General features: G+C 43.7%; 1 protein-coding gene across 1 annotated transcript in view; it reads right to left on the reverse strand.

Annotated features, from left to right (window-relative positions):
* SLC24A3 (solute carrier family 24 member 3) overlaps positions 1-24,770 on the reverse strand; it is a 530,173-nt gene that overhangs the window by 69,102 nt on the left and 436,301 nt on the right. Inside the window, exon 6 of the mRNA XM_006163634.2 lies at positions 10,897-10,971. Coding sequence (XP_006163696.1) covers positions 10,897-10,971 — 75 coding nt within the window. The remainder of the gene's footprint in view (positions 1-10,896; positions 10,972-24,770) is intronic.

Consider the following 24,770-nt stretch of genomic DNA (forward strand, 5'->3'; position numbering starts at 1 on the left):
CTGGAAGTGAATGCCCCTTAAAGCAAAAAAAAAAAAAAAAAAAAAAGAAAGAAAGAAAGAAAGAAATGAGAGGACTCAGAAAAGAACAAGAAGATGATAACAGGGACTCAATGTCAGCCTTCTATGAAAATCTAAATGGAAATAGCCTTGTTTAATGTGAAAAAGGAGGCAGAGGGGAGTTATGAGCTGCCCTGGAGCGGTTAGTGGTGTTATTTGAGGAAGACGATCACCACCTCTTGGGAAGACTGAGAACGAGGGAACTGGCGCTATTCACAAAATGTTCCTTGTGGAGAATACAAGACTGGACTTTCCTGACGGAGCATTAAAAGCACTTCCGAAAACTCTTGAAATGACAAGGACAGCTGTTACTTTCACTTGAGGTTACTGATGGTTGGGAGGGTGGACTTGTCATTTCTTAGATGTTATTTTATTTAATTCTCTTAAGACAAGTGTCATGTATTCCTTTGTATTTTTATGTTTTATCTGTGAATAAAATGCCTTACAGCTGTATAGGGTTGCAAATACACATTATGGAAAAAACAATGCATGGATTTCAAAATTTCTTGCACGGAAATAAATTCATACTTTAATTCCACTTTTTTCAACAACTTCTTGCAGTCTTGCTCATGTTACTAGTGTAGAAGAAAACTTGAAATCACATATACCCCTTGATGAAAACGAGAGAGCCCCCAGTTGCATGCAGTCACCACTAGGTGGTGCTCACTTTCCAGCTCTCTGTCCATCCATGGAGACTCCACCAAGGCAGTGAAGTTGAAATGCAGTTAGTCCAAGTCCATTTTCGTAATTCCATTAAATCTCCTGGAAGGAAGGGAAACACCTCAAGACAGGTAGCCTACTGAAGGAGCCTGCAGCCAACCCATTGCTGTCATGAAGCAGGACAGCATTCCAGCGTCAGTTCCTGCCTGGTGCACTTTCTCGGGATAGGTCATCTCAATCCTCATGAAGACTTGCTAGTGAGTGACCTGTTGTGGCCTTCAGAATCAGCCCAGCCTTTCTCCAGCGGGGTTTCTGAAATTAAGCCTTGGGTAAGCAGTTTCCTTTTGTGCTCCACTGGTTGTGTTTAGTCAGTACCCCAGAGAACCCAGAGACCACGTGTGCGTGGTGCTGAGAGCTGGGTCCTGACTTGCTGAGCACGGGCTCTTCGGAGAACCTGCCTCTGACCCCCATGTGGGTCATCTGAAACCACCCTTGGCTTTGCCCAAAGGTTTCCACGTGTGCCGCAGCTTGGCTGATGTGAACAAACAGGAACGGACTGAAAAAGCACTCTCTTCCTCCAGGCTTCAGAGAAATGACTGGGTACCATGGAAACCAGCTTGCCAGTTCTGGTGTCTGCTCTAGACTCGTTCTGAACAAGACAGGCTTACATCTGGCAGGTGAGTTCATGGACGTCAGAGCATCCTGAGCCTCCAGGGGAGAAGATGGCACTGGGGATATGAGGGCAGGGAAAAGATGAGGCAGGAAGCCCCTAGGCATGGCAAGGAGTGGAAAGGAGAGGCCAGGCTGTCCCTCTTCTCTGAGCTGGGAGGCAGGTGAGTGCCTCGACATCACCACGATGGCCTCAGGGTTGGCTTACTGTAAGTTGTGACCTTGAAGCAGAGGTGGCCCCATTGCTGGACCTAAGACTTCATAGTCTGTTGCCTAATCATTGGCACTGTTAGAATTTTAAGCCATGAAAATAACAGGAGAAAATCACATCATCATTTTCTTACAAGAGACTGAAATCTTAAAAATCTTCCTTGCTGCAAACTGGAAATGTTCCCCCATAGACTCTTCTCGCTCCACAGCCTTGGGACTCTCTCAACTGATCTGCATTCGGAGTTCTCACCCTTTCAGTCTTATGGCAGGCAGGGGGCGAGGGCAGGGGGTGAGGGGAGTTGGGCAGGAAGGTTGCAGATGGCTTAGGTGAGGCCAGGTGATTTCATCTCAGGAGAAGAATTCGGTGGAACATACTAGAAAGCTGGCTTTTCTGCACTGATAAGGTTTACATTCTAAGTTTGAAAAGGAATTCCTCCTTGGGGATCTCTAGCAGGCTGACCTGATGTGGTAGCCATTACAGGAGGGCAGGACCAAAGAGGACCTAAAAGCAAGGCTTGAGCAGAGCTGGTTATCTCATAAATATGAGGCGATTTCAAAAAGTTTGGAGAAAAGAGGAATTAAAGTTAAGAGTTTGCTTTGGTGCCAAAAAACAAACAAACAAAAAACAAAAACAAACAACAACAAAAACAAACAAACAACAACAACAAAAACAAAACCCTGACATCAATGCATAGATTTTTTGGTTTGTTTTATTTAGAGAGAGATTTTTTGCTCTAGGGTGTGTGTACTTGCTGGAAAGACAGAGTGAGACAGAGCGATAGAAAGTGAGAAATCACGCCCTGGGGGCGTGGCCACACCGCAATCCCTTCTCTCTTGGAATTTTGGGCATGCATGCACATGCACCTGGCATGAGTTTTAAGCTGCTGGGTCTGGGACTCGAACTGTGGTTGATTTCATGGGAGTCCAGCGATGTAAGCATTACACCATCTGCTGGTCCTCATGCATGCATAATTGTTTCACAATACACATTTTCCACGAACTTTCTGAGGAGCCCTTATATAGAAGGGCAGGCTCTAGGGAAGAAAAAGGGATAAGAGGATGAATTTAGGATATGGGGATGAGGGCTGCTAAACCAAAAGGACAGTTTGCTGGGCAGCACAAAACAAAAACACATTATTAGCATATGCAGGTATTTCCCTGTAATGCTGAGACGCTCCTCTCTGCTGCTGCATTCTCTAGTCCAGCTGCCCAGCTTTCCTGTTCAAGGTCATGGGTGGCATGACTCCACTCCTTTGTTTTCCCAGCATCCTTTAAGCACACCCTTCCTCTCATCAATAATAGCAGAGATTACAAAATAGGTAACTTTTTTTTTTTTTTTTTTTTTTGGAGAGATTTTCACTGTAGGGCGCGTGCGCTCGCCAGACAGACAGAGAGAGACATAGAGACAGAAAGCGAGAAATCACCCCCCAGAGGGGATGGTCACGCTGCAATCCCTTCTCCTCCATTCTCCTCTCGGGATCTTGGGCACGCACGCACACGCGCCCGGCGTGAGTTTTAAGCCACCGGGTCCGGGACACGAACCCGGGAACTCCACGGTCGACTACGTGGGAGTCCAGCGACATAGCCATTACGCTAACTGCTGGTTCCCAAAATAGGTAACTTTTGTGTGACCACAGTGGATTTGCTTAAGGACCTTAAAATATTGTCACTCTCATTTCGTATAGAAAGTTCTAGATACCATCGTTAGTCTCACTTTGCCAGAAGGAGAGTTGAGCTGTAATGGGGCTACTGTGAGCATAAAAGCCTCAAGGTTTTCCAAATTGGAGACAGAAGATGTTACCTCCCATGAAGAATGGGTCCAAGAAGGAGGAATTCTGGACCAGAGAAGGAGGATCATAGAGGTCACTGGGGAGGTGAAGGACTCTAGGATTTCTTCTCCTCCACAGAAAGGAGAAGATAAAAGGATTTCTGGATTAGTTAAGATGAATTACCTTAATAAAAGAATTCTAGGAAAGGAAGGCTGAAGCTATTCCTTTTGCCCTCAAAGCAAGATTGCAAGAAAATGAAGCAGACACACCCAGCAGGAGATTGCATGGTGGGCAGAAGGGTGGTTTTCTACACTGTAAGAGGCAGATTTCGCTGGAGGCAAAGTCCAGAATCCAAGCTGGGACAATACAGCTATACCATCTTAGACATCTGCTCTGGCATCTGGTAAACCTGAGGCTCTATAGCTCCCTGACCTTGGGCAAATTAGTTAACCTCTGGCGCCTTAGTTTTGTCATTTGTAAGACGGGACACATAAAATAGCCAGTCTGCATAGTCATGAGTATTAGACTAGAAAATCTTGACTAGTAGACCTGACCTAGCACTAAGGTCCATTGAGTATTAAGTCAATGCTTAAAAATGAAAATCGGGGCCAGATGGTGGTGCAGAGGGGCAATGTAATGCTCTTCGAAGCTGACCCATATGGGTGGGTTCTGGGTTCACATCCCGAGACTGCCCTGAGTACACCGGACATGGGCATGGCCAGAATTTGTGACTGGCTGGGACTAGCATGGATTGTGGCATCAGGACCCTGTTGGGTATGGTGTCTCTCTCTCCTCTCTTCCTCTTTCTGTTTCTCTCACTCATAGAAGAAAGAAAGAAAGAAGAAAGAAAAACAAAGAAAGGAAGAAAATAAAAATGAATTAAGTTAAAAATTCAGTTTCTCAGTCCCCAAGGGGCATTTCAAACACTCCAGGATCCATGTGGGTCATGGCTGCCAGACTGCACAGCAGGTTATGGGCTGCTTCCATCCCACAGAATTCTGGGGAACATGCTGAGCATCGTGGGCAGGTAGGTCCTCTGAGCTGTCTCTCTTTATTTCTCTGGGGTCCCCACTTGGGGCCGTTGCAATGAGCCCTCCAGAGAAGGAAAGGAGAAATGTCAGCGCAGAGGAGCTGTCCTGTGTCAGTGCTCAGGTTGCCCCGAAGTCCACGACGGCTCACCTGGCCCGTCTCAGAGGCAGCACCTGCAGCTCTGGACTTGAGCCAATCCGTTACCAGGGTTGCTGTAGCCTATCTACTGCTCCCCCTCTCCAAAGGTTTCCCTCCTCTTGAAGCTCATAGTCCCTGTCCTCAAGCAGAGATGAAGGGTAAAAATAAAGGATTTCTTTTAGGGCAGCTGTTAAACTGCCTATGTAATGAATCACTTTCATTTATGTAAATTACATGATTATGCAAATTACAGTAACATTTCAGCAAGAAACTACGGGGCTGCTGGAGTTTGGAGAAAGGACTGGGAGGCTGGAGATGCCTGTGGTTAAGTGCTGACTGAAGGGCAGAAGCCATGAGAGTCTCTAGGGATCTGGAGGTGATTTGCTGAGTAGACGCACACACAGGAGCACCCCAAAGGATTCAGATGCTCCTGGACTTAACAGGTGACTCTTCTCTTGCAGAGAGACTGGTGGCTCTGGGCAGACCTCGGGGACACTGCCCACCTTCTCTGTGGCCTGACACATCAACGTATAGGATGTCACCAGGGCTAAAGGGTCGGGGAAGGGCACTGAACAAGTCACATTGTATGCTTTTGAAATAGTACCGCTGACCCTGGAACAACACGGGTCTGGATTGCAAGGGTCCATTTGAATATGGACCTTTCCCAATGAGATATATTGGAAAATACAGTACAGTATTTTAAATGCTCTTTCTCTTTCTTGCAATTCTCTTAATGACATTTTGGTATTGTAAATGCTCTCTTTCTTGCAATTCTCTTAATGACATTTTCTTTAGTTTTACTTTGTAAGAATACAGTATACAATACATACAATATACACATATGTGCTAATTGACTGTTATTGGTAAGGCTTCCCATCGACAGTCAGTTAGGAGTAGTTAGTTTTGGGGGAGTCAAAAATTATATGCAGATTTTTGACTGTGTGGAGTCAGCATCCCTAAACTCTTGTGCTGGTTAAGGTTCAACTGTAAATGCTTTAGACAACAATGTGTTATTAATTTCTTCTGCCTTCTCCCTAAAACAAACAAGCAAACTAGAAAACAGCCAGAGCAAACTGTAGGTGAAACCTAGACACTGAAGCAAACTAACCTCTGTGTCTCTAAGTCAGCCGTGTGAAGCTCTGTTCGTTCCAGAATGCACATGCTTGTCTTACTCTCTGGTTTCTGCTTTCTAGCCCCTGGTCTGTTTCTGACCCCTCTGCTCCTCAGCAGCCACCAGTGTCCCTGGAGAAGTTGCTTTTCCCGCTATTTGGCTCTCCAGGGTGCGTGGTCTGTCCTCGGGCCTCTGCTGTGAGTCGGAAAGGCCTCTTGACAGGAGCAATGTAGAAATGGTGTCTGGTCGCACTTAATCCAGACTCGCCCTCTGGGTGAATGAGCTCTTTACTACACAACCTCTGGGACCTGCAGTTACGCCTTTTGAACATTTCAGAACCATTTAATGGAGAGAGCACTTAAAAAGTCCCAATAGCTAAATAAATTGTTTGGGAAGGTTGGTAATTATTTTGTGGGTAGGAGGAAGAGCTTTTAAATAAAGAAAAATTTAAGCACCCATCACAGAGTCCTATAGAGAAACTTAGTATTACATCAGGAAACCAGAAGAAAATGATACTTCTTACCATGATAGTAGGAAAAACATAGAAGGAGGAGAATAAGAAACCTTGAGAAAAAGACTTGAGTGTGAGCTGTCTGCAGCCTGAGGTGGGAACACGGAGTAGTTCTGGGGACTGTGAAAGCGACTTCACTAAGCACTGAGCTCCTGTTTAAGGCTTGCAAACATTTAATAATAGTTCTATTATTTTTTTAAAAATGTATTAAATTGTTCTTTTTTCCATTTCTTCTTTACAGTGGAGAAATAGAATTTTTCTTAAAAATCACAAAACTCTTGTCTTGACAATTTGTCTGTAAATACACAATCCAAATCTTCAGGTAACAGCGAAGACTCGGCTGTATTTCTTTCTTTTTTTTTTTTTTTAAGAATTATTGTGTTTAATTAAATTAATTAATTATTATGATTTAATTTGATGAGAGAAAGAGAGAGAGAGAGAGAGAGAGAGAGAGAGAGAGAGAGAGAGAGAGAGGGCGAGAGAGAGGGAAAGTGAGAAAGCAAGTTACCAGGTCCGGGGCTAGAACTGTAGTCAGCCATGTGGGAGTTCAGTGTCTTAACTACCATGTCACCTGCTGGCTTCGACTCATTGGCTTTTGCAGCTTGTTCCTGTCTGGAGAAAACACTGAGCGCTCTAGGTGATCTCCATGTTCAGCTGGCTCAGCTGTGTGATTTGCGCTCCACACTCTGAGGACAGACGGTAGCTTTGCCCGAAGACCAGGCTTGGGCAAATATGTCAACTACAGCCTGAGAAACCAAAGCTCTTTACTTCTTCACACATCATTAACAACAATTACATTTATTTTATCTTGGATATGTCCAGATAAATTGGACAGAAGACAAGTTATTTCACACTTAGTCTAGGAAGCGTCTCAGTTGAAAACAGGGAAAGAAGTCGGCAAAAGCAAAAATTGCTGCTGGGAGTGGATATTGTTAAGTCCGTGCTACCGGGAGATCTTGACCTGCTCAGCTCTGTTTCATCACCTTGTTTTTATGAGCGTAGTCTCTTCTTTCTGAAATTCAGCAAAGTAGACAGTTGCATTCACTTACATTATCTGCTAACCTCATCTCTTGGAACAAGCAATTTTCTGTTCTTTTCTCTCTTTTTCTTCCTTCTTCCTCTCTCTCTCTCTCATTTTTCTTTCTTTCCTTCTTTCTTTCTTTCTTTCTCTTTTTTTTTTTTTTTTTTTTTGTAATTTGCTATAGGGCACATGTGCTTGCTGTGGGCAGGGGTGGAGGGTGGAGAGCAAGCGAGCACACCCACCAGGGAGATGGCCATGCCACAGTCCTTTCTCCATCTCTCCCTCCTTTCTGGATTTTGGGCATGTACGTACCTGTGCTCAGTGTGTTCCTCGAGCTTCTGGGTCTGGGATTCAAACCATGAGCTCCTGTTAAAGGCTCATGTGAACAATTAATAATAGTTTTCCTAGCTTTTAAAAATATATATATTAAATGATCCTTTTTTCCCTTCTAGTCCTTCTAGTAGGCCATGTAGGATCTTGGTATCTCAACCACCATGCCACTGGCTGGCCTGAAACAAGTAATTTTCAAAAATCATCCTAAGGGTCCAGCAGACGGCATAATGATTACGTTGTTGGACTCCCACATAGTTGACTGTGGTTTGAGTCCCAGACCTGGTGGCTTAAAATTCATGCCAAGTATGTGTGTGTGTGTGTGTGTGTGTGTGTGTGTGTGTGTGTGTGTATGCTCAAGATCCCAAGAGGAAAATGGAAGAGAAAGGATTGCAGCGTGGCCATCCCCGCCGGGGGTGATTTCTCACTTCTGTCTCTCTGGTGAGTACATGCACCCTATGGCAAAAATCTCTCAAGAAAAATCATCCTAAAATAACTAATGGCATAAGTGCACATAATCTGCATGGGTTTGTACGACCAAGCTTGCTGTGAAGTGTCTAGGGGTCTGAGCTGAGATGAAGAGTAGAATTCTCGAGGTTTCAGGTGATCATAGCCTTTCACAGGTAATAACTGAGCACAAGAACACAGAATTTGAGGGTGTCTTTGAGTTTACTAACTGGGAGTCTTAAAGAGGAAGCACATTTTCAGTTCCAGCATGCCATGCTGAACCCTCTGCTCCTTGGGGTGGGTCTAGACCTCCCAATTATAAGTGGTTCCTGTATTTAGGGGAGTGTGGTTGGTCCAATTTCCTTTCTGTCTTAACCTGGAAACTCTGGAGGACAAAGTTTAGACTGTGTAGCTCAGTTTCTAGGTCAACACTCATCTCCTGACAAACCTTGTGAAGGTTTTTAAAATCCCAAATTTCAGCATAAAAAACTGCTCCTCACTGACGTATCTATCTGGTTCCTTGTGGAAAGGCTCATATCAAACATCAGATTTATCTTATTTCCACAGAGTTTTACAATAAAATTATCTACAAGTAAGTGCTTTGTGAAACAGGTGAGTAAAAAGACCAGCAGTTGGTATACTGGCTATGTCACTGGACTCCCATGTAGTTGACTGTGGTTTGATTTCCGGACCCGGTGGCTTAAACTCATGCTGGGCACATGTGCGTGTGTACCCAAGATCCCGAGAGGAGAATGGAGGAGAAGGGATTGCACCCAGGAGGGGTGATTTCTCACTTTCTGTCTCTCTCTGTCTTTCTGGCAAGCGCACGCTCTCTATAGTAAAATCCTCTCAAAAAAAAAAAAAAAGAAAAGAAAAAACAAACAAACAAAAAAACCAGGTGAGTAGACATTTTAGTGGATATATTTTTGTTTTTTGGACAAAACAAAGACCTAGAGAAATTGATTTCTTCAAGGTCATTAGAGCTAGTAAGGGAATATGTAAGTCAGTGTTCTCCACAGACTCAGAACCAATAGGAGATATACATGAGGGACTTTAAAAGTCTGTGGAAATGGGGCCAGCAGCTGTCTTTCTTTAATGGCATAGCAGTTTCATTGCTGGACTTCCACATGGCTGACCATAGTTTGCGTCCCAGACCTGGTGGCTTGAAAACCACGCTGTGTTTGCACGTGTGTGTGCATGCCCAGATCTTGTGGGGAGATTGGAGGAGAAAGGATTGCAGTGTGGCCATCCCTCCTGGGGAGTGATTTCTCACTTCCTCTCTCACTCTCTATCTCTCTCTCTCCAGTAAGCACATGCACCCTAAGGAAAAAATCTCTTAAAAAAAATAAAAAGTTTGTGGAAAATGGAATTAAAGTATGAGTTTATTTTGGTGTAAAATTTTTTTAGAATCCATGGATCTAATATATTCATTCCCATAATATTCATTTTCTATCAACTTTTTGAAGACCATATGTCTGTGTCTGTGTATGTGTGCGTGTATAGGAAGAGAGAGAGAAAGAGATCTATTATGAGGTATGGTTCACATTATTTTGGAGGCTGAGAAGTTCCATGGTCTTTGGTTTATAAAGCCAGTGGTGTATTTCCAGTCCAAGCCTGAAGGCCTAAGAAGAAGAGAGTCCAAGTGCAAAGGCTCAGGAGCCAATAGCTCAGTGCCAAGGGCAGGAGAAGCCGTGTGACTCAGTAAGCAGAAAGAGCAAATTCACCCTACTTTTGTCTTTGTGTTCTATTCGGGCCTGCAACAGATGGAATGATGCTTATGCATACTGGTGAGGGTGATCTTTCATGATATCTAAAGATTCAAATGCCTATCTCTGCTGAAAGAGACTCTTACAGACAGACTCAGAAATAGTGTTTCACCAGCCATCTGGGTACCCCTTGGTCTAGTTAAAATTGAACATGGTGTGGAAGGGGCAGAATTAGTAATCAGATCTGCCAACTTTTATTCCAAGGTTCTTTGTGATTTCTTGTGGACAGCTCAGCTTGCTAGGCTAAGGACCTTGGTTTCTGCTCATCAAGTGACATGAAGCACCATCAGTTAAAAAAGGAAATGACATTTACAAGTGTTCTTTGTGGAGGCACTACCTGGATGGTTCTAGGACCAACCAGGGATGGAGGAGACTTGGTGGAAGAGCTACTATGCATTGCGACACCGACCTGCAATGAACTGCAGTGAAGACATACCAGACAGGCAGCAATGGAGAAGGCCCCACCTGAATTGGGTAATGGAGAAACATGTCTGGGGATCTTTCCAAGAAAATCCACAGGACGATTAGGCCACAGGGCATGGTGAGAGTTGAAGGAAAGGTTAATTTCATATTATTCCTAGGTTGGGAATCTAAAATAGAAATGGGGACTGTCACATAGTCAGGTGGTCTGATCTTAGGGAAAACATCAAAAATTTAGAAGCATGTTGGGTTTGGGGCATGAAGATTTCTAGAAGAAGGTTGTATATCTGTGACTGGACCTCAAGGAGATGTCACTGCTGTGAATGCAGGTGTGGGGGTGTCAGTACGATGGTGCTCATGGTGATGGGTGCTGTGGGGAGGGAGGGGTATCCAGGAAGAGCATACAGAGTGAGAAGGGGAGAAGTTAGGTCCAAAGCCAGGGATGCTGGTGAAAGGAAATGCAGAAGAGTCACAAGGAAAGTGAGAAGAAATGGTCAGGAGGGTTACAGAAGACCAGCAAGGGACTCATATGAACCCAGATAACCCAAGTGAAGTCAAAACTCCTGTTTAGAGCATCCAGTGACCAAGCTTGGGTCTCAGGTGATCAAAGTAATTGGAGGAAGGAAACGCTGCCTTTACACATAGCCATGCACGTGCTCATTCACCACGTCCTTGGCAAACTTCACCCGATGGGCTGCACATCACCCCTGGTACCGAGAAGCACACGTATGGGAACGGACATGGAGAAAGCAACTTACCACGATGAGCGCGACCACAGACAGTGTGTAGTAAATCGAGTCCCTCAGCAGGCACCAGGAGGACAGAGCCACAACCTAAAGGAAAAGGGAAAGAAAGACAACGAAAAATGGGATATTGGACCATGCAAATAAGACAGTGGTGTGGCTCCAGGCGGCTCTGGCCAGTGATAAGCTGAAACACAGGCTCATCTCTGTGCCTCCTACCCTAGATCCAATCAATCTGCCAATCAATAGCAACTTGGTAAAGGTCTTTAGACATATTTGCCTTGATTTTCTGAGAGGCAGATACCAAGATGGGATTAAACTTGCAACAGTTTTTGTTAGGTTAGTGATAGAAAAATGGGAAGGAGCCAGGGGAGATGGGCGAGCTGCCTGCCCACCATGATGTGGGTGAGAATCCTGTCAAGGAGAGAGTGAAGACTGGGTGGTGTCTCAGGCTATCAGGCAGTCTGAGGAAGGTAGCGAGGCTGAGGGTGAGGCTCACCGTGAAGTAGACCCTCAGCAGAGTCATGGTGGCTCAGGCATGGGCCTGCCTTAGCTTCCCTATGGATGAGAAGAGCCAGAGTAATCTGTGTCTTAGTCATCAGCTCCACTGTCTGCTGCAGCCCATGGAATGAGCAACCAGAGCTGGGCAGCTGTGCCCTTAGAAAGGGCATGACCAAGCCCTTTGCACAGTCCCCTCCTGGCCCTCCTCCCTCATCTCTATTACATGCCTCATCTTGTTGGCATTTGACCGCTGATTTAACAAGCATTTTGAAAAGATTAATTTGCATACAATCTGGAAAAATGTTATTCTTGCATTTGGGAGATATTCCTTTATAGAGTTGCTGATTCTGTTAAGACTAGGCCAACAGGCTCACCAATGGAGGCTAAGGCAGTCTGGCCCACAGGGGGAAAAGGTCACTAGATGCAGTAAGGAGGGCAGAGGAGTCAGGGACTAGCATCCTGGGGAGGAGAGGGAGTGGAGAGGGGAGGGACTGTGTATGTCAGATTGAAACCTCTGCTCTGGAGGAAGACTCATTTTTCCCTGTTAAGTCTTTCAGTGACTCTTTTTGAGTAATACTTAATATTTTTGCTCTATTCTTATGTATGTCTATTTTGGCAGACCCTTACAAAGAAACCTGGAGAGTCCACAGTGCTACCCATGATTCCCTCCTTCCTTCTGAGAAGAGTATCAACCATTCCATGGACACAGGACATTTGTCTGGCTGTCTCTGCCTTTGATCAAGTGAAAAAGGACACACACACTCAGCTGGGCCAACGACAGGCACATGCTAAACAAAGACAATGGGAAAAAGGGGTCCAGTGAACAAGGTCGTCTTTCATGCCTCTTCTCTTCCCAACTGCTGTGCCAGTCTATAAAGAAAGACCAGGCGAAGTCAACCCAGAGGAAGTTTTCTGGATCCAAATAACACAAAAGATAAGACTTTACTAGAACCATCAGTGAATAATGGGGCCATTTTTTCCCATTAACCTAATCTTCCACTTATTATATAGACACATAGGTATTTTCTGTTGCTGAATTTGTCTTGGTAGGTGTTTTATTTGCAGAGTTAAGTTATAGATGGTGGAATTGTCATGAAGGTTCACATCACAAAAATCACTTTAGAACAAGTACAAAGTGTTCTTTATCCCTTTATTTTTCTCTCCATGTATGTCAAACTCTTGGGAGCCATGGTCACCACCCATTACCTATAGAATAGACTAAAGTGGACTAATTGTTCCTTTTCTAGCAGGTCATAACACATTGTGAATATTTATTCAATGTATCATAATTAGGACTTTAAAACATGGCAAATATCAATTATGAATTTCACTAACAAATAATTTGGCTTTTAGTCCAAGATGGCAGATTGTACGAAAAACATTGTCTTTACTCTTTCTTGTAATAAGGTAGTAGTGAAAGGATCTTTTAAAGGCAATACCTAAACCCAGAAGGCAAAAAGGACAGAAGAGCTGATTAGAGCGACAACATTTTGGAAGCTGAAAAATAGAAGAATAATTGGTCATTCAGTTGGCAATGGGGAAATTTCTAGAAGTGAGAGTAAAGAGGAGCCTGAAAAATAGGACAATTAAAAGACTGTCTAAAAATGTAATTTTCAAACCTTCTGCCTCACTTCAAGTAGCCCAGTTGGGTTCGTCCCTTACTTACTAGAAAACAAGAGCTCTAGGGGACCAGTAGATGGTGTCATGGTTAAGGTGCTGAGCATTCCCACATGGCCAACCATGGTTTGAGTCCCAGACCTGGTGGCTTGCTTTCTCACTTTCCCTCTCTCTCTCTTTGGTTAAATTAAAATAAATGAATGAATAAATAAAATTAAATAAGTAATTAAAAAAAAACCCCAAAAAACCAAGGGACCAGCAGTTAGCGTAATGGCTATGTTGCTGGACTCTCACGTAGTGAGAGTCCATGGTTTGCGTCCCGGACCCGGTGGCTTAAAACTCATGCCGGGTGCATGCGCACATGTGCCCAAGATCCCGAGAGGAGAATGGAGGAGAAGGGATTGTGGTGTGGCCAACCCCCTGGGGGGGGGTGATTTCTCGCTTTCTGTCTCTCTGTTTTTCTCTCTGTTTGTCTGGTGAGTGCACATGCCCTATAGCAAAAAAAAAAAGAAACCCCACAAACAACAAAAAAACAAAAAAACAAAACAAAAAAACCCAAAAACAACAAACAAAAACCCAAAACCAAAACAAGAGCTCCAGTATTTGAAGTTTCAGAAAACATGGAACGAGGTAACAATCACTTAAATAATTTAAGAAGAATTCCAGGAATTTAAGGACATACACTTTCACAGTAAAAGGGTCTCTGAGCATCCCTCTTTAAGTGCAAGATGAACAATAGCAAAAAGATGTACACTGAGGCACATAATCATGAATTTATTTAGAGTACTAGGACAAAAAACAAACCCTAAAAACTACCAGAGAGAGTAAGAATGCTTATATACAAGGGATGAGGTCCAGAATGACCATTTATTTCCCAACAAAAACAGGGAAAACTTGAAGAAAATGGAGCAATGCCTTTGAAATTACAGAGGAAGATTATTTCAACCTGGGATTCTGTACTCAACCAAATTATTAATTGAAAGTAAGAAATGAATAAATATAAAATTAAGTTCTCTCAAAAAATTTACCTCCTATGAACCCTTTCTGAAAAAGCTACTTGAGGATGTACTCCACTAAAATAAGGGAGTAAAAGACTTGTTACATGAAAGTACATATTACAATAAATCATGATACTAAGCAACCAGAATTTTTGATAATAATAATTGAAGGAAATACCCAGAATGATGAAAGGTGACTTCAGGAGATTCTAGAATGATGGTCAAAAGATATTTCAAAATGAAAAATGAAACTTCTATTTTTTTTAAAAAAAATTTAAATGTATTTCTTTCATGAGCAAGACAGACAGAGGAAGGAAAGGAGACACACCCTCAACAGAGTCCTCATGTTGCCAATCACTCCCAGCCTCAGCCAGCCAAAACTTACAGATTCGCATGTGCCTGTAATACTGAGGGAGGTGTCTGATGAAATATCTGATGATTTTGAACCTATGGAGAGGAGATAGAGTGTCCTGGGAATGGAACATAGAGAACTAAACCAACAACAGCAACACCAAAGATAATTATAAATCACACAGTAAACAGAGAATTGTGCCCCAAATAAGATGAATAATTATGTGTTAATGGCTCAGCGATGAAGAAAGGTCACATAGTCATAATAAACTAAACACACTAGTCTAACTAAATTCACGATATAGCTGTGTAGAGAGGATTTGGGTGTCTAGGTAGGTGGGTGGGGTTGGGTTAAAACAGACCTAAACCCTCCTCCTCCATGCTGTGAAGTCAATAGGGAATACCCACAACTGAAAAATCGAACCATCTAAGCACATTATTTAGAGAAACTGAGCAAGTATTAGAACAGCCAAGTTAGTGGGAAGTGGGAAACTGGTGCTGGTACTGTTTTCCATAATAAGCCGTCTAGAACTGGTCACCTCTTTAATCTCTGGGCATACATACTGTTAGTAAGAATTTAAAAGCTGGAATATGTAATACAAGCTATCCACTTCGATTTGGGGCTGTAAATACTATGCCTCGCACTAGGCCTGGATATCAAATTTGGTTGGACAGTGATCTATTTCCTCTATAAGCCCAATAGCTTTCAATGTTTGGATTGTATCAAATTTCTGCCCTAGATGGAGTGCCTACCCTTAGCAAAACCAACTTTTTCCTAGGGAAGTGATGAACTGGAGCATGGAAAGTCAAACCAGAGAGTGATTTCTTTCCACATTCTCCAAATTCTAGAAGGGATTTAAAAAGGCACACACCCAAGTCATTCACAGTTCTGCAGTATTTACAGTGAAAATTGTGATTAGGAACTTCTGCTGGTCTGTCTACCTCTGCTTTAACTTTCTGAAGCCACCATTCCTCACAACAGAAAGTATCTCCCCACCCCCAGCACAGAGATTTAGAAAGGAATTCCATTCATTCCTCATACCAACCTAATAAAGTTAGGCTTCTTCTCTTTTGCTAATAATCTGAATTTGGTGAAACTGAGGGACTGACCAAGGTCATACTACTAGCAGTGATGAAGAGTTGGGATTTGAAACCAGGAAGCCTAGGTCTTAGATCTCTGACACCATATGCTATGCTATAGCACCTCTCTAGGGATAATGATAAAAACCAGACACCCATTTATGGTTGCCTACCATGAGTATTTTCTTCTCATCATTCCTTTAGAACACTAGGGTAGATTCACAGAGCTTGTAGCCAAGTGGGGGGAGAGCTGAAGGCCAAGAGACAAAAAGGCACTAATGTAGCACAGCTAGAAAATAATGTTTCGAAGAGACTCAGGGTAAGCAATCAAAGCAGAAAGAAGACACCATGAACTCCACAGATACAGATATGAATATGGGGTGAATACATTCCAGGTTTGAATATATTTTAGGAAGGAGAGACTCAGTTACCTAAGTACCAAAGTTACTTGTCCATTTGGCTAGTTCATAGTTTACAAAGATAAAACACCAATACCGCTTGCAGTTCGCTATTTCACTTTTCACAAATGCAAACATATTGATCCTATGGGATCTACCTGGTTCCCTTTGTTTCTCAGTGACAGATCTTTTATCCAGATGGAGGCTGGCAACCATCTGACTCAGGCCTGGAACATGTGTACTGACACAGAGAGACATGTTAACATCTCTGCATCGAAATGGGAGGCTCTTTGCATCTGCTGACTGGCGTCATCCAAACCAGCCAGACTGATGGGAAAGATGGTTTATCTCCTGTGGCATTTTGAAAAATGACTGCTAGGAAGAAGGTCCAGTCACTCTGGTGAAGAGGCTAGTATAAGGGGTCCAGGGAGAAAGCGAACAGTGAGTAATTCTGTCCTTGACCTCCCTGATCAATAATATAGACGGTGCAGAGGACAGAAGGCTGTCGGCAGCCAACTCCTCCATAAACTCAGCCAGAGCCTTGATACCCACTCCCCATCCCCATAACTCTAGGAATCCCTCCCACTGGAATTTCATCTTGGTATTTCTTTTTCTATTTCTGGAGTGCATTTCACACATTCTCTGTTGAATACACAGCTTCGGTTTCTTTTTTATAATTTCATTTAGTTTCAGAGTGGCATAATGCAAAAACAAAACCAAAATCAAAAACAAACAACCCCCCCCGCCCCCCCCCACACTCACACTTCTAAAACAAAGGAAAACACATTCTCTTCTCTTCTGAGATCCTAGTTCCTTCTAGGAGGTTAAAAGTAATTGTTAAAGGGGCCAGCAGGTGACGTGGTAGTTAAAGCGCTGGATTCCCAAGTGGTCAACCAGTCCCCCCCGCCCCCAAATTTCTTAAAAGTTTTCTTTTTTGTTCAATTCCTTTATAAAAACATTGGTCACCATTTAACAGGCAGTGGCAACAAAATGCACTCAATTTACATGCATCGAGTCAGTAAATCATAATACATAGACAACATGAATTTCAAAGAGCAGTACTAAAATAACTCACGTTGCGTTTAACCTCAGCTCTTGTGCTCTTAACAGAGAAACAGCTAATATGAAAAATAGAGTTCCAGTTTCGATAAGGTTCTTTGTACCAAGTAACATGAAGCAATGATCATATTAAATCATTTTAAAGGGGATCAAACTTTAGAAATCACCTTGTGCAAAGCACCAACACTAATATAGAATAAGATCTTGAGAAAAACCTACAGCTTTGGTTAAGGACAAAGGGGTTCATTTTCTTAATAATAAATGACCCAAATGATTCAAATTCTTAGTGTGCCCCAAAATTAAAATTTCTTTCATTGTGAAGATCACATATCCATGTTTTGATACCTTAAGTAATTATGCAATGTTCATAAACTGATAGATTTTATAGGACTAGATTAATTTCCACCAGTTTGAGTCCAGGACCCAGTTGCTTGAAAACCACGCTGGGTGCATATGTGTGCATGCCTAAAATCCTGAGAGAAGGGAGGAGTAGGGATTGGGTGTGGCCATGCCCCTAGGGGATAATTTCTCACTTTCCCTCTCACTGTCTCTCTCTGGCGAGGACATGCATCCTGTGGCAAAAGCGTAACAAAAAAACCCCAAAACTAATTGTTAAGAATAAAACTATATGCAGGAACCAGCAGTTAGTGTAATGGCTATGTCGCTGGACTCCCACGTAGTCGACTGCGGTTTGTGTCCCAGACCCGGTGGCTTAAAACTCACGCTGGGCACATGTGCGTACGTGCCCAAGATCCCAAGAGGAGAATGGAGGAGAAGGGATCGCAGAGTGACCATCCCCTCTGGGGGGTGATTTCTCGCTTTCTGTCTCTCTGTCTCTCTCTGTCTGTCTGGCGAGCGCATGCGCCCTATAGCAAAAAACTCTCAAAAAAAAAAAAGAATAAAACTATATGTTTTCAGTGTTAGCTATGTACTGTAAATCTAGGTGTGTCTATTTATATATGGAATAATATACATATGGAGAGATTGAGTATGTGCATATACTGTAATTCAATTTAATGTTTATGAAAACTTTTCTTAATGAATAATGAAATTGACATTACAGGCACATTTTAAAAGGCATGATATCCACAATTTGTGAGTTCTTGCTGTTAAAAAACAACCTACTGAAGCAGACAAAACTGTGTAATAGTTACACAATGTAAAACAAAACCGCTCTCCTCTCAGAGAAATGCTATTTCACACAAATTTCATGGAAAAAGGATTTGGAAAATTGTAACATGAGTTCCATTCCCAACTCTGAACTAACACAATTTCCATTGTCTTTGTTTGTTTGTTTGTTTGTTTGTTGGATTTTTTGCCCAGGGCATGTGCACTCGCTGTAGACAGAGAGACAGAAAGTGAGAATTTGCCCCCCAGGGAAGATGGCCATGCAGCAATCCCTGCTTCTCCATTCTCTTCTTGGGATCTTAGACACAGACCCACACGTGCCTGGTGTGAGTTTTAAGCTGCTAGGTATGGGACTCGAACTGTGGTCGACTACATGAGAGTCCAGTGATATAACCACTAAGCCATCTGCTGGTCTCAGAGCTAACACAATTTCTTTAGCCAATTTTTGTCTCACACAATCTGTATTGTGGATGGGGCTTTAGAGAATCCCCGAAATAACCTGAGGACACCAAGTGGCCCTGAATTTCAAAGACCTGTTGAGGGCTTTTCCTCCCATGGGGAAGTCTTGGTGTTATTATCTGGTCATTATTCAAGAACATCTTTATTTTTCGTGTGTGTGTGTGCACACAATATGGACTTGTTTTTGTTTTTGTTTTTGCTATAGGGTGCATGCACTTGCCAGAATCACAAAAAGAGGCAGTGAGAGGGAAAATGAGAAATTACCCATGGAGGGGGGCACACCACAGTCCCTTTTCCATTCTCCTGTCAGGGTTCTGGGCACCCACATATATGTGCCCAGCATGAGTTTCAAGCCATTGAGTCTGGGACTTGACTGCAGCTGACCCTGTGGGAGTCTGGTGCCTTAACCACCTGCTGGCCCCACGTGTGTAGTGTTTTGGACAGACTGATTATGTTGTGAGTCTGTGGCAGCCTCCTGAGTAGCTGGGATTACAGGTGTGCTTCAGTATGCTCAGCTTTTTAGGGCGGGCCAGGAATCAAACCTGGGTTTCCCATATAATTTCAGCCTGCCCAGCTGTGATGTCCAGTAATGTTACCATGGCTGGGCCTCAAGTACACTTTTTAATTACTTCTATGCTGGGGGAAAAATAATCACTGAAATACGAATGGGTCCTGCTTTCCAAAGGTGCACTATCAAAAATGGACAGTAATAATCGGGCCATCGCTTGACCAGCCATGGTGGTGCAGCTGTAGTGAATGATCTGTGAGGCTGAGGCCACATGGGAAGGTCTTGCATGTATCTCACCATGTCCTTGATCTCTAGATGCATGCATGCCTGCGGTTCTGTCTGGCTGAGGCTGGGGAGTGGAACACAACCTGAAGATCCTGTCGGGGATGCCTATGTGTGTGTTTGCTTCTCTGTCTCTCATGGAAGAAATAAATAAAAAAAAATGGAAGACAATAACATGGTTTTATAAAATACAATAACCTTCTGCTTACTGATGTTCCCAACCAAGAACATAAAATAAATTCATATTTTAAGTTTTTTCTTAAGAAAACTCATTTTGTGTGAAGAAAACAAATGACAAATAAAAACTGAGCTGCTACAGGAGCTTTATTTTTTTTAACACATGAGGGTACATCAGGATAGTGAAGATATAGAAAAACCTCTTGAATGCTCTTCATTGATCGTGCTGAACCATAATCACGGATGCTCATAATGACCCGGAGGCGCTGTGGGACACAGAAGTGCCTTCTCCATCACACACAACATTATGTGCAATCGTTTTCATGTTCAATGTAAGTTATTGCCTGCTAGGTTTGTGAAATTTGATAGCTCAGTGTGTTCTCATGCGCATGAGGACTCACAGGGAGTTGGCTCTGCTGTCGTGGAGAAAATGCTGGACCGGGGATGACAGGGCTGCTGCCTGCTGTGCCCCGGGCTCTTCTGCCCACCTTGGGGACCAGGAGTAGGATGTCTGCACTCACCAGCAGGCATCAAGCACAGCACTTGGCAGTACGAGGTGCAGATACAATGCTAGGTACTTGATACACATTTGTTGAATTAATATAAGACACTTAGGGTAACTTCATTTAACCATATGTGTGGGCTTGGATTCACCCAGAAGTTGAGGCAAGGATTCGTGTGCACAGAGTTTCCCTGAGAAGAGAGTCTAGGAGGTATTGCCAGGGGAGTTGGGAAGCGAGCCCTGTGGTGGAATGATGAAAATCAACATGTCACAGCAGTAGGCTTGAGCCACCAGGAAGGGCCCTCAGACAAAGGTACGTAGGTTCTGAAAGTTGGAAGGCAAGCCAGTGAGAACAGATGACCATGGTAAGGGTGACGGGTCACAGTTTCTACCTTAAAACATGGGCTTACATAAAAGTCCAGTAATCACAGTAAACATGTCCACTAATGTGTGGACACACACATACACATAGAATTTTAAAATATTAGTATAATCCAGGGGCTAGATAGTGGTGTAGCAGTAAAAGGTGACACTCTGTGAGGCTGACCCACAAAGAAGGTTCCAGATTCACATCCAGAGATCTCCCTGGACATGCTAGGCATGTGTGTGCCCATTATCCAGAGCTAGCCCATTTAGAATGGATGAGGACTCTACTGGGGGTGCTGTCTCTTTGTCTCTGTCTCTCTCTCATGGAAGAAACCAATAAATAAACTTTAAAAATACAAGCCAGTCCCATTTATATCAGAATGGAAGCAGGTCACCCTAATCCATGGTGTTTTAGGTCATGACCAGCGTCAGGGTTTGAATGAGGGGCTGTAAGACATGCCTGCTCTCTTTCTTGGCCAGGGTGTGGGTGATCAGGTGTGCTCAGTTTGGGAAATGCCATTGAGTGCCTCGCACTTGGGAAATGCACACTTTTTTGAATTTAAGTATATATGGTACTTCAACAAAATGCTACTCACACAAAACAAAATTGCAATTACAATAATTGCTATCATTTATTGTTACTTTTTTTTTAATTGTCAGAGGGCATGTGTACTCACCAGAGAGAGAGAGACAGAGAAACACAGAGAGAGGGTGTGGGAGTGGGAGTGGGAGTGGGAGAAAGCACCCCCTAGTGGAGCATGGTCACACCACAATCCCTTCTCCATCTCTATCCTGTGGGGATCTTGGGCATGCACACACATGTGCCTGGCATATTTTTCAAGCCACGGGGACAGAGATTTAAACTGTGCAATCAGCTATGTGGGCTCCAGCTTCCCTTAGCCACTGTGCTATGGGGTTGGCTCTTTTAATATTGCATATAATTTTAATAGTAGCAATCCTAACTTGGCATTGACTTATTAGTAAAGTTGCCAGATAAAATATAGGAAGTACAGTTAAATTTGAATTTCAGGTAAACACCAAGTAGTGTTTTTTTTTTTTTCTTTCCTTTCTTTTTTTAAAAGAGAGATTTTTTTGCTACAGGACAAGTGTGCTTGACGGAGACACACAAATAGAAAGTGAGAAATCACCCCCACACACACACCCGGGTATGAATATGACACAATCCGTTCTCATATGTGCCCGACATGAGTTTCAAGTCACTAGGTCCAGAACTTAAACCACGGTTGCCCACGTGGGGATCCAGTGTCACAATCACTGTGCCACCTGCTGGCCCCACACCAGTGATTTTTGTTTTTTTTGAGAGGTTTTTGCTATAGGGCGCGTGCGCTCGCCAGACAGAGAGAGACAGAGAAACAGAAAGTGAGAAATCACCCCCCAGGGGGGATGGCCACGCCACAATCCTTCTCCTCCGTTCTCCTCTCGGGATCTTGGGCATGCACGCACATGTGCCCAGCGTGAGTTTAAGCCACTGGGTCCGGGACTCGAACCGCAGTCGACTACGTGGGAGTCCAGCGACATAGCCATTACACTAACTGCTGGTCCCCACCAGTGTTTTTTAAAACATTTATTTACTCTTGAGTTGGTGGGGGGTGGGTACCTGATGATCTTCATGGCAATATCCACCCCTAGCTTCAGCCAGCTCAAACCATGGGCACATGTGCCCCTGCCATGTACAGGAAGAGAACTTGACACCTTTCCGTGTGGGTTCAGTTGTGTTAATCCCCCAAGTAATTTTTTTTTTTTGAGAGGTTTTCGCTATAGGGTGCATGCGCTCACCAGACAGAGAGAGACATAGAGACAGAAAGTGAGAAATCACCCCCTGGGGGGATGGTCACGCCGCAATCCCTTCTCCTCCATTCTCCTCTTGGGATCTTGGGCACATATGCACACACGCCCGGTGTGAGTTTTAAGCCACCGGGTCTGGGACGCGAACCACGGTCGACTACGTGGGAGTCCAGCGACATAGCCATTACGCTAACTGCTGGTTCCCCCCAAGTAATTTTTGATATAAGTATCTCTCTAATATCACATGGAACATATACTAAAAATAGATTCATTACTTATATGAGATTCACATGTAAGTGGGAATGCTGTACTTTTCATTTGTTAAATCTGGTAACAAACTTACTACATTTTCAGTGCCTATTAAGATATTTTGCCTTTTGTTGGATAAGCAAAAGATTGGAAGTTCAGTGACTTGGGAATAAATACTTTTCGGGCAAAGGGAAAGCTGAAAGGTTTCTGTCTTGCCTATTTATCCTATACTGACTATCGACTGCTCTTTATGCCAGCTGTCTGGCCTGCCTGGCTTTCTGTTTCCTTAGTGTCTCGTTAATTGGAATAGCTGCCAACATTACATTGCAGGGTTTTTGGGTGGCCAGGCAAGAGTGCCAAGCATCAGGACTTCTGTCTTCTCTAGGACAAATCTGAGGCCCTGGTCACCCAGTGTCGTGTGGAATGATCAGCAGTGTCTTTGTTAGATGCGTTGTGCATTCTTCAGCCTGCCACGGTCACTCCACTTTACTGCCTCCCCAAAGCCAAGAGACAGCTGCTGAGTACTTTTTTTTCCCTTTAGTTGTTTTCCTGAGCTCTGAACACTTTGCTCATTCATTTGCTCTGCCTAGGCCCTGGAGCACTATGTGTGTGAAGCCTGGCCTACAACAATTATAGTCATGGTATGAGCAGTGCTGAACATGGCCAGCTGCCACTTCTTTCAAGTTTGATATGCCACTCAGGGGTTCTTGAATACTTTCTGTGCTCGGTACCTCTTGACACTCTGTGGACCCCAGTTCAGACTATCATAGGAAAAGGAATAAAATAAACAAAAGAATGATAAAGAAACTGACTTATTAAAAATCTAGTGATCTAATGTCAAAAATGGGGCACAGACGGTAGGTGCTTCTGCAGGACATCGGAGCCGTAAGTGAGCAGCTGGTGTGGATCCTGGGTTGAAGTGAACTTACTGGGGATGCCTGAGGCACCTGTGGTCCTGGTTGGCTGGGAGGCTGAGGGGAGGAAGGTAGCGTGGTGATCCTGTGTCTCTCTCTCTCAAGAAATCAAATTAGGTCTGGTGGCCTGGTGATTAAAAGAGCCTGATCCCACATGGCTGACAACAGGGGTTGAATCCCAGCCCCAGCAGCTAGAAAAGCACATCTCGCATATGTGCATGTTCCCAAATCCTCACAGGATGGAGAAATGGAGGAAGGAGCTGTGGTACAATCATGTCCCACTGGTGGGGACTTTCTCTCTCCCTCACCCTACCTCTCTGTCCCTCTCTGGCAAATGTATGTGCCCTCTGCCAAAATACTGATAAGAGACTTTGAAAGAAAACACGCTAAAAATGGAGATGTAGTGATACATGTATTTGCTAACAAGAGTCAGTAAGCTATCCTATTATAACAAGAGTTAGGGATTCCAAAGGAGTGATGAAGGAGGAAAGAGAGTTGGGATTCCTGCAATAACTACGATATAGCATGAAAATATCTTACATTTCTATTGAAGATATTATCGCAAGTACTGCTAATGTTATAATGGTTTATTGCTTCACATATAATGAGATGAAATGCTTGCTACAAGTGGTTAGTAACGATAAAGATGCAAATGCTTTCTTATCCAAGTTCAATAACGCCTAATCTATTTTTTGAGAGGGGAACCCTGAAGTTCTACTCATTTTTCGTTCCTGGCATTTAGTCATTTGATTCTTCCTCACCAGTAAAAGGACAGGAGGTACTGTGGCTCTCAGGCCATCATGGCCATGCTGATAACTCAGGGGAAGGAGGTTGAAAACTAATGACAGAAACACCGTTTGAGGCCATCTGTAGATTTCGATTATGTGATGCGTGCTGTTTTGTCCATTATCACAGAGAGGCCATATTTATTTAGTTTTCCAAAAAGAATTAAATGCTTACAAAACTCATTCTCCTATCTCTATCGGTAAGAACAGAGTTGGGAGTCCCTCCTCCGAGGGCCAAACAGATGCTTCCTACCCAGCTCAGGGTGAATAAACCTCTGTTTACTCCAAGTGTGGTCTGGGACCGCGGCATCAGAGCTGCCTGGGAGCTGGCCTGAAATGCAGAGCCTCAGGCCCCAACCCAGACCCGCTGCATCAGGCTCTGCCTGAGCCTCACAGGATGCCCAGGTGACTTCTGTGCATGCTATGAGGTCAAAGGGACAGAATTCCAGAGCCCGAGTCACATTCATGAAACTGAAAGCATAAGAAGCAAGGGGGTGGGGAGGTGCCCACAGCCTGGGCAGTGCGGTCCGGATGTGATGTGTGTGGGTGTTGGCAGCCAGCTAGGATCTTCGACCTGAGAGCAACTGCCTGTGTGTGGGCTGAAGCTGCGAATTAGGGACACTGTCTGTTGGGATCTTCTTACTTCCTTTACTTTAAGCATTTATTGAGAAATCATCCCTTCCTATAATGTTCAGAACCATGTCAGAAA

This window comes from Tupaia chinensis, unplaced genomic scaffold (assembly GCF_000334495.1).
Source record: "Tupaia chinensis unplaced genomic scaffold, TupChi_1.0 Scaffold142716_1, whole genome shotgun sequence".
Classification (NCBI taxonomy): Eukaryota; Metazoa; Chordata; class Mammalia; order Scandentia; family Tupaiidae; genus Tupaia; species Tupaia belangeri.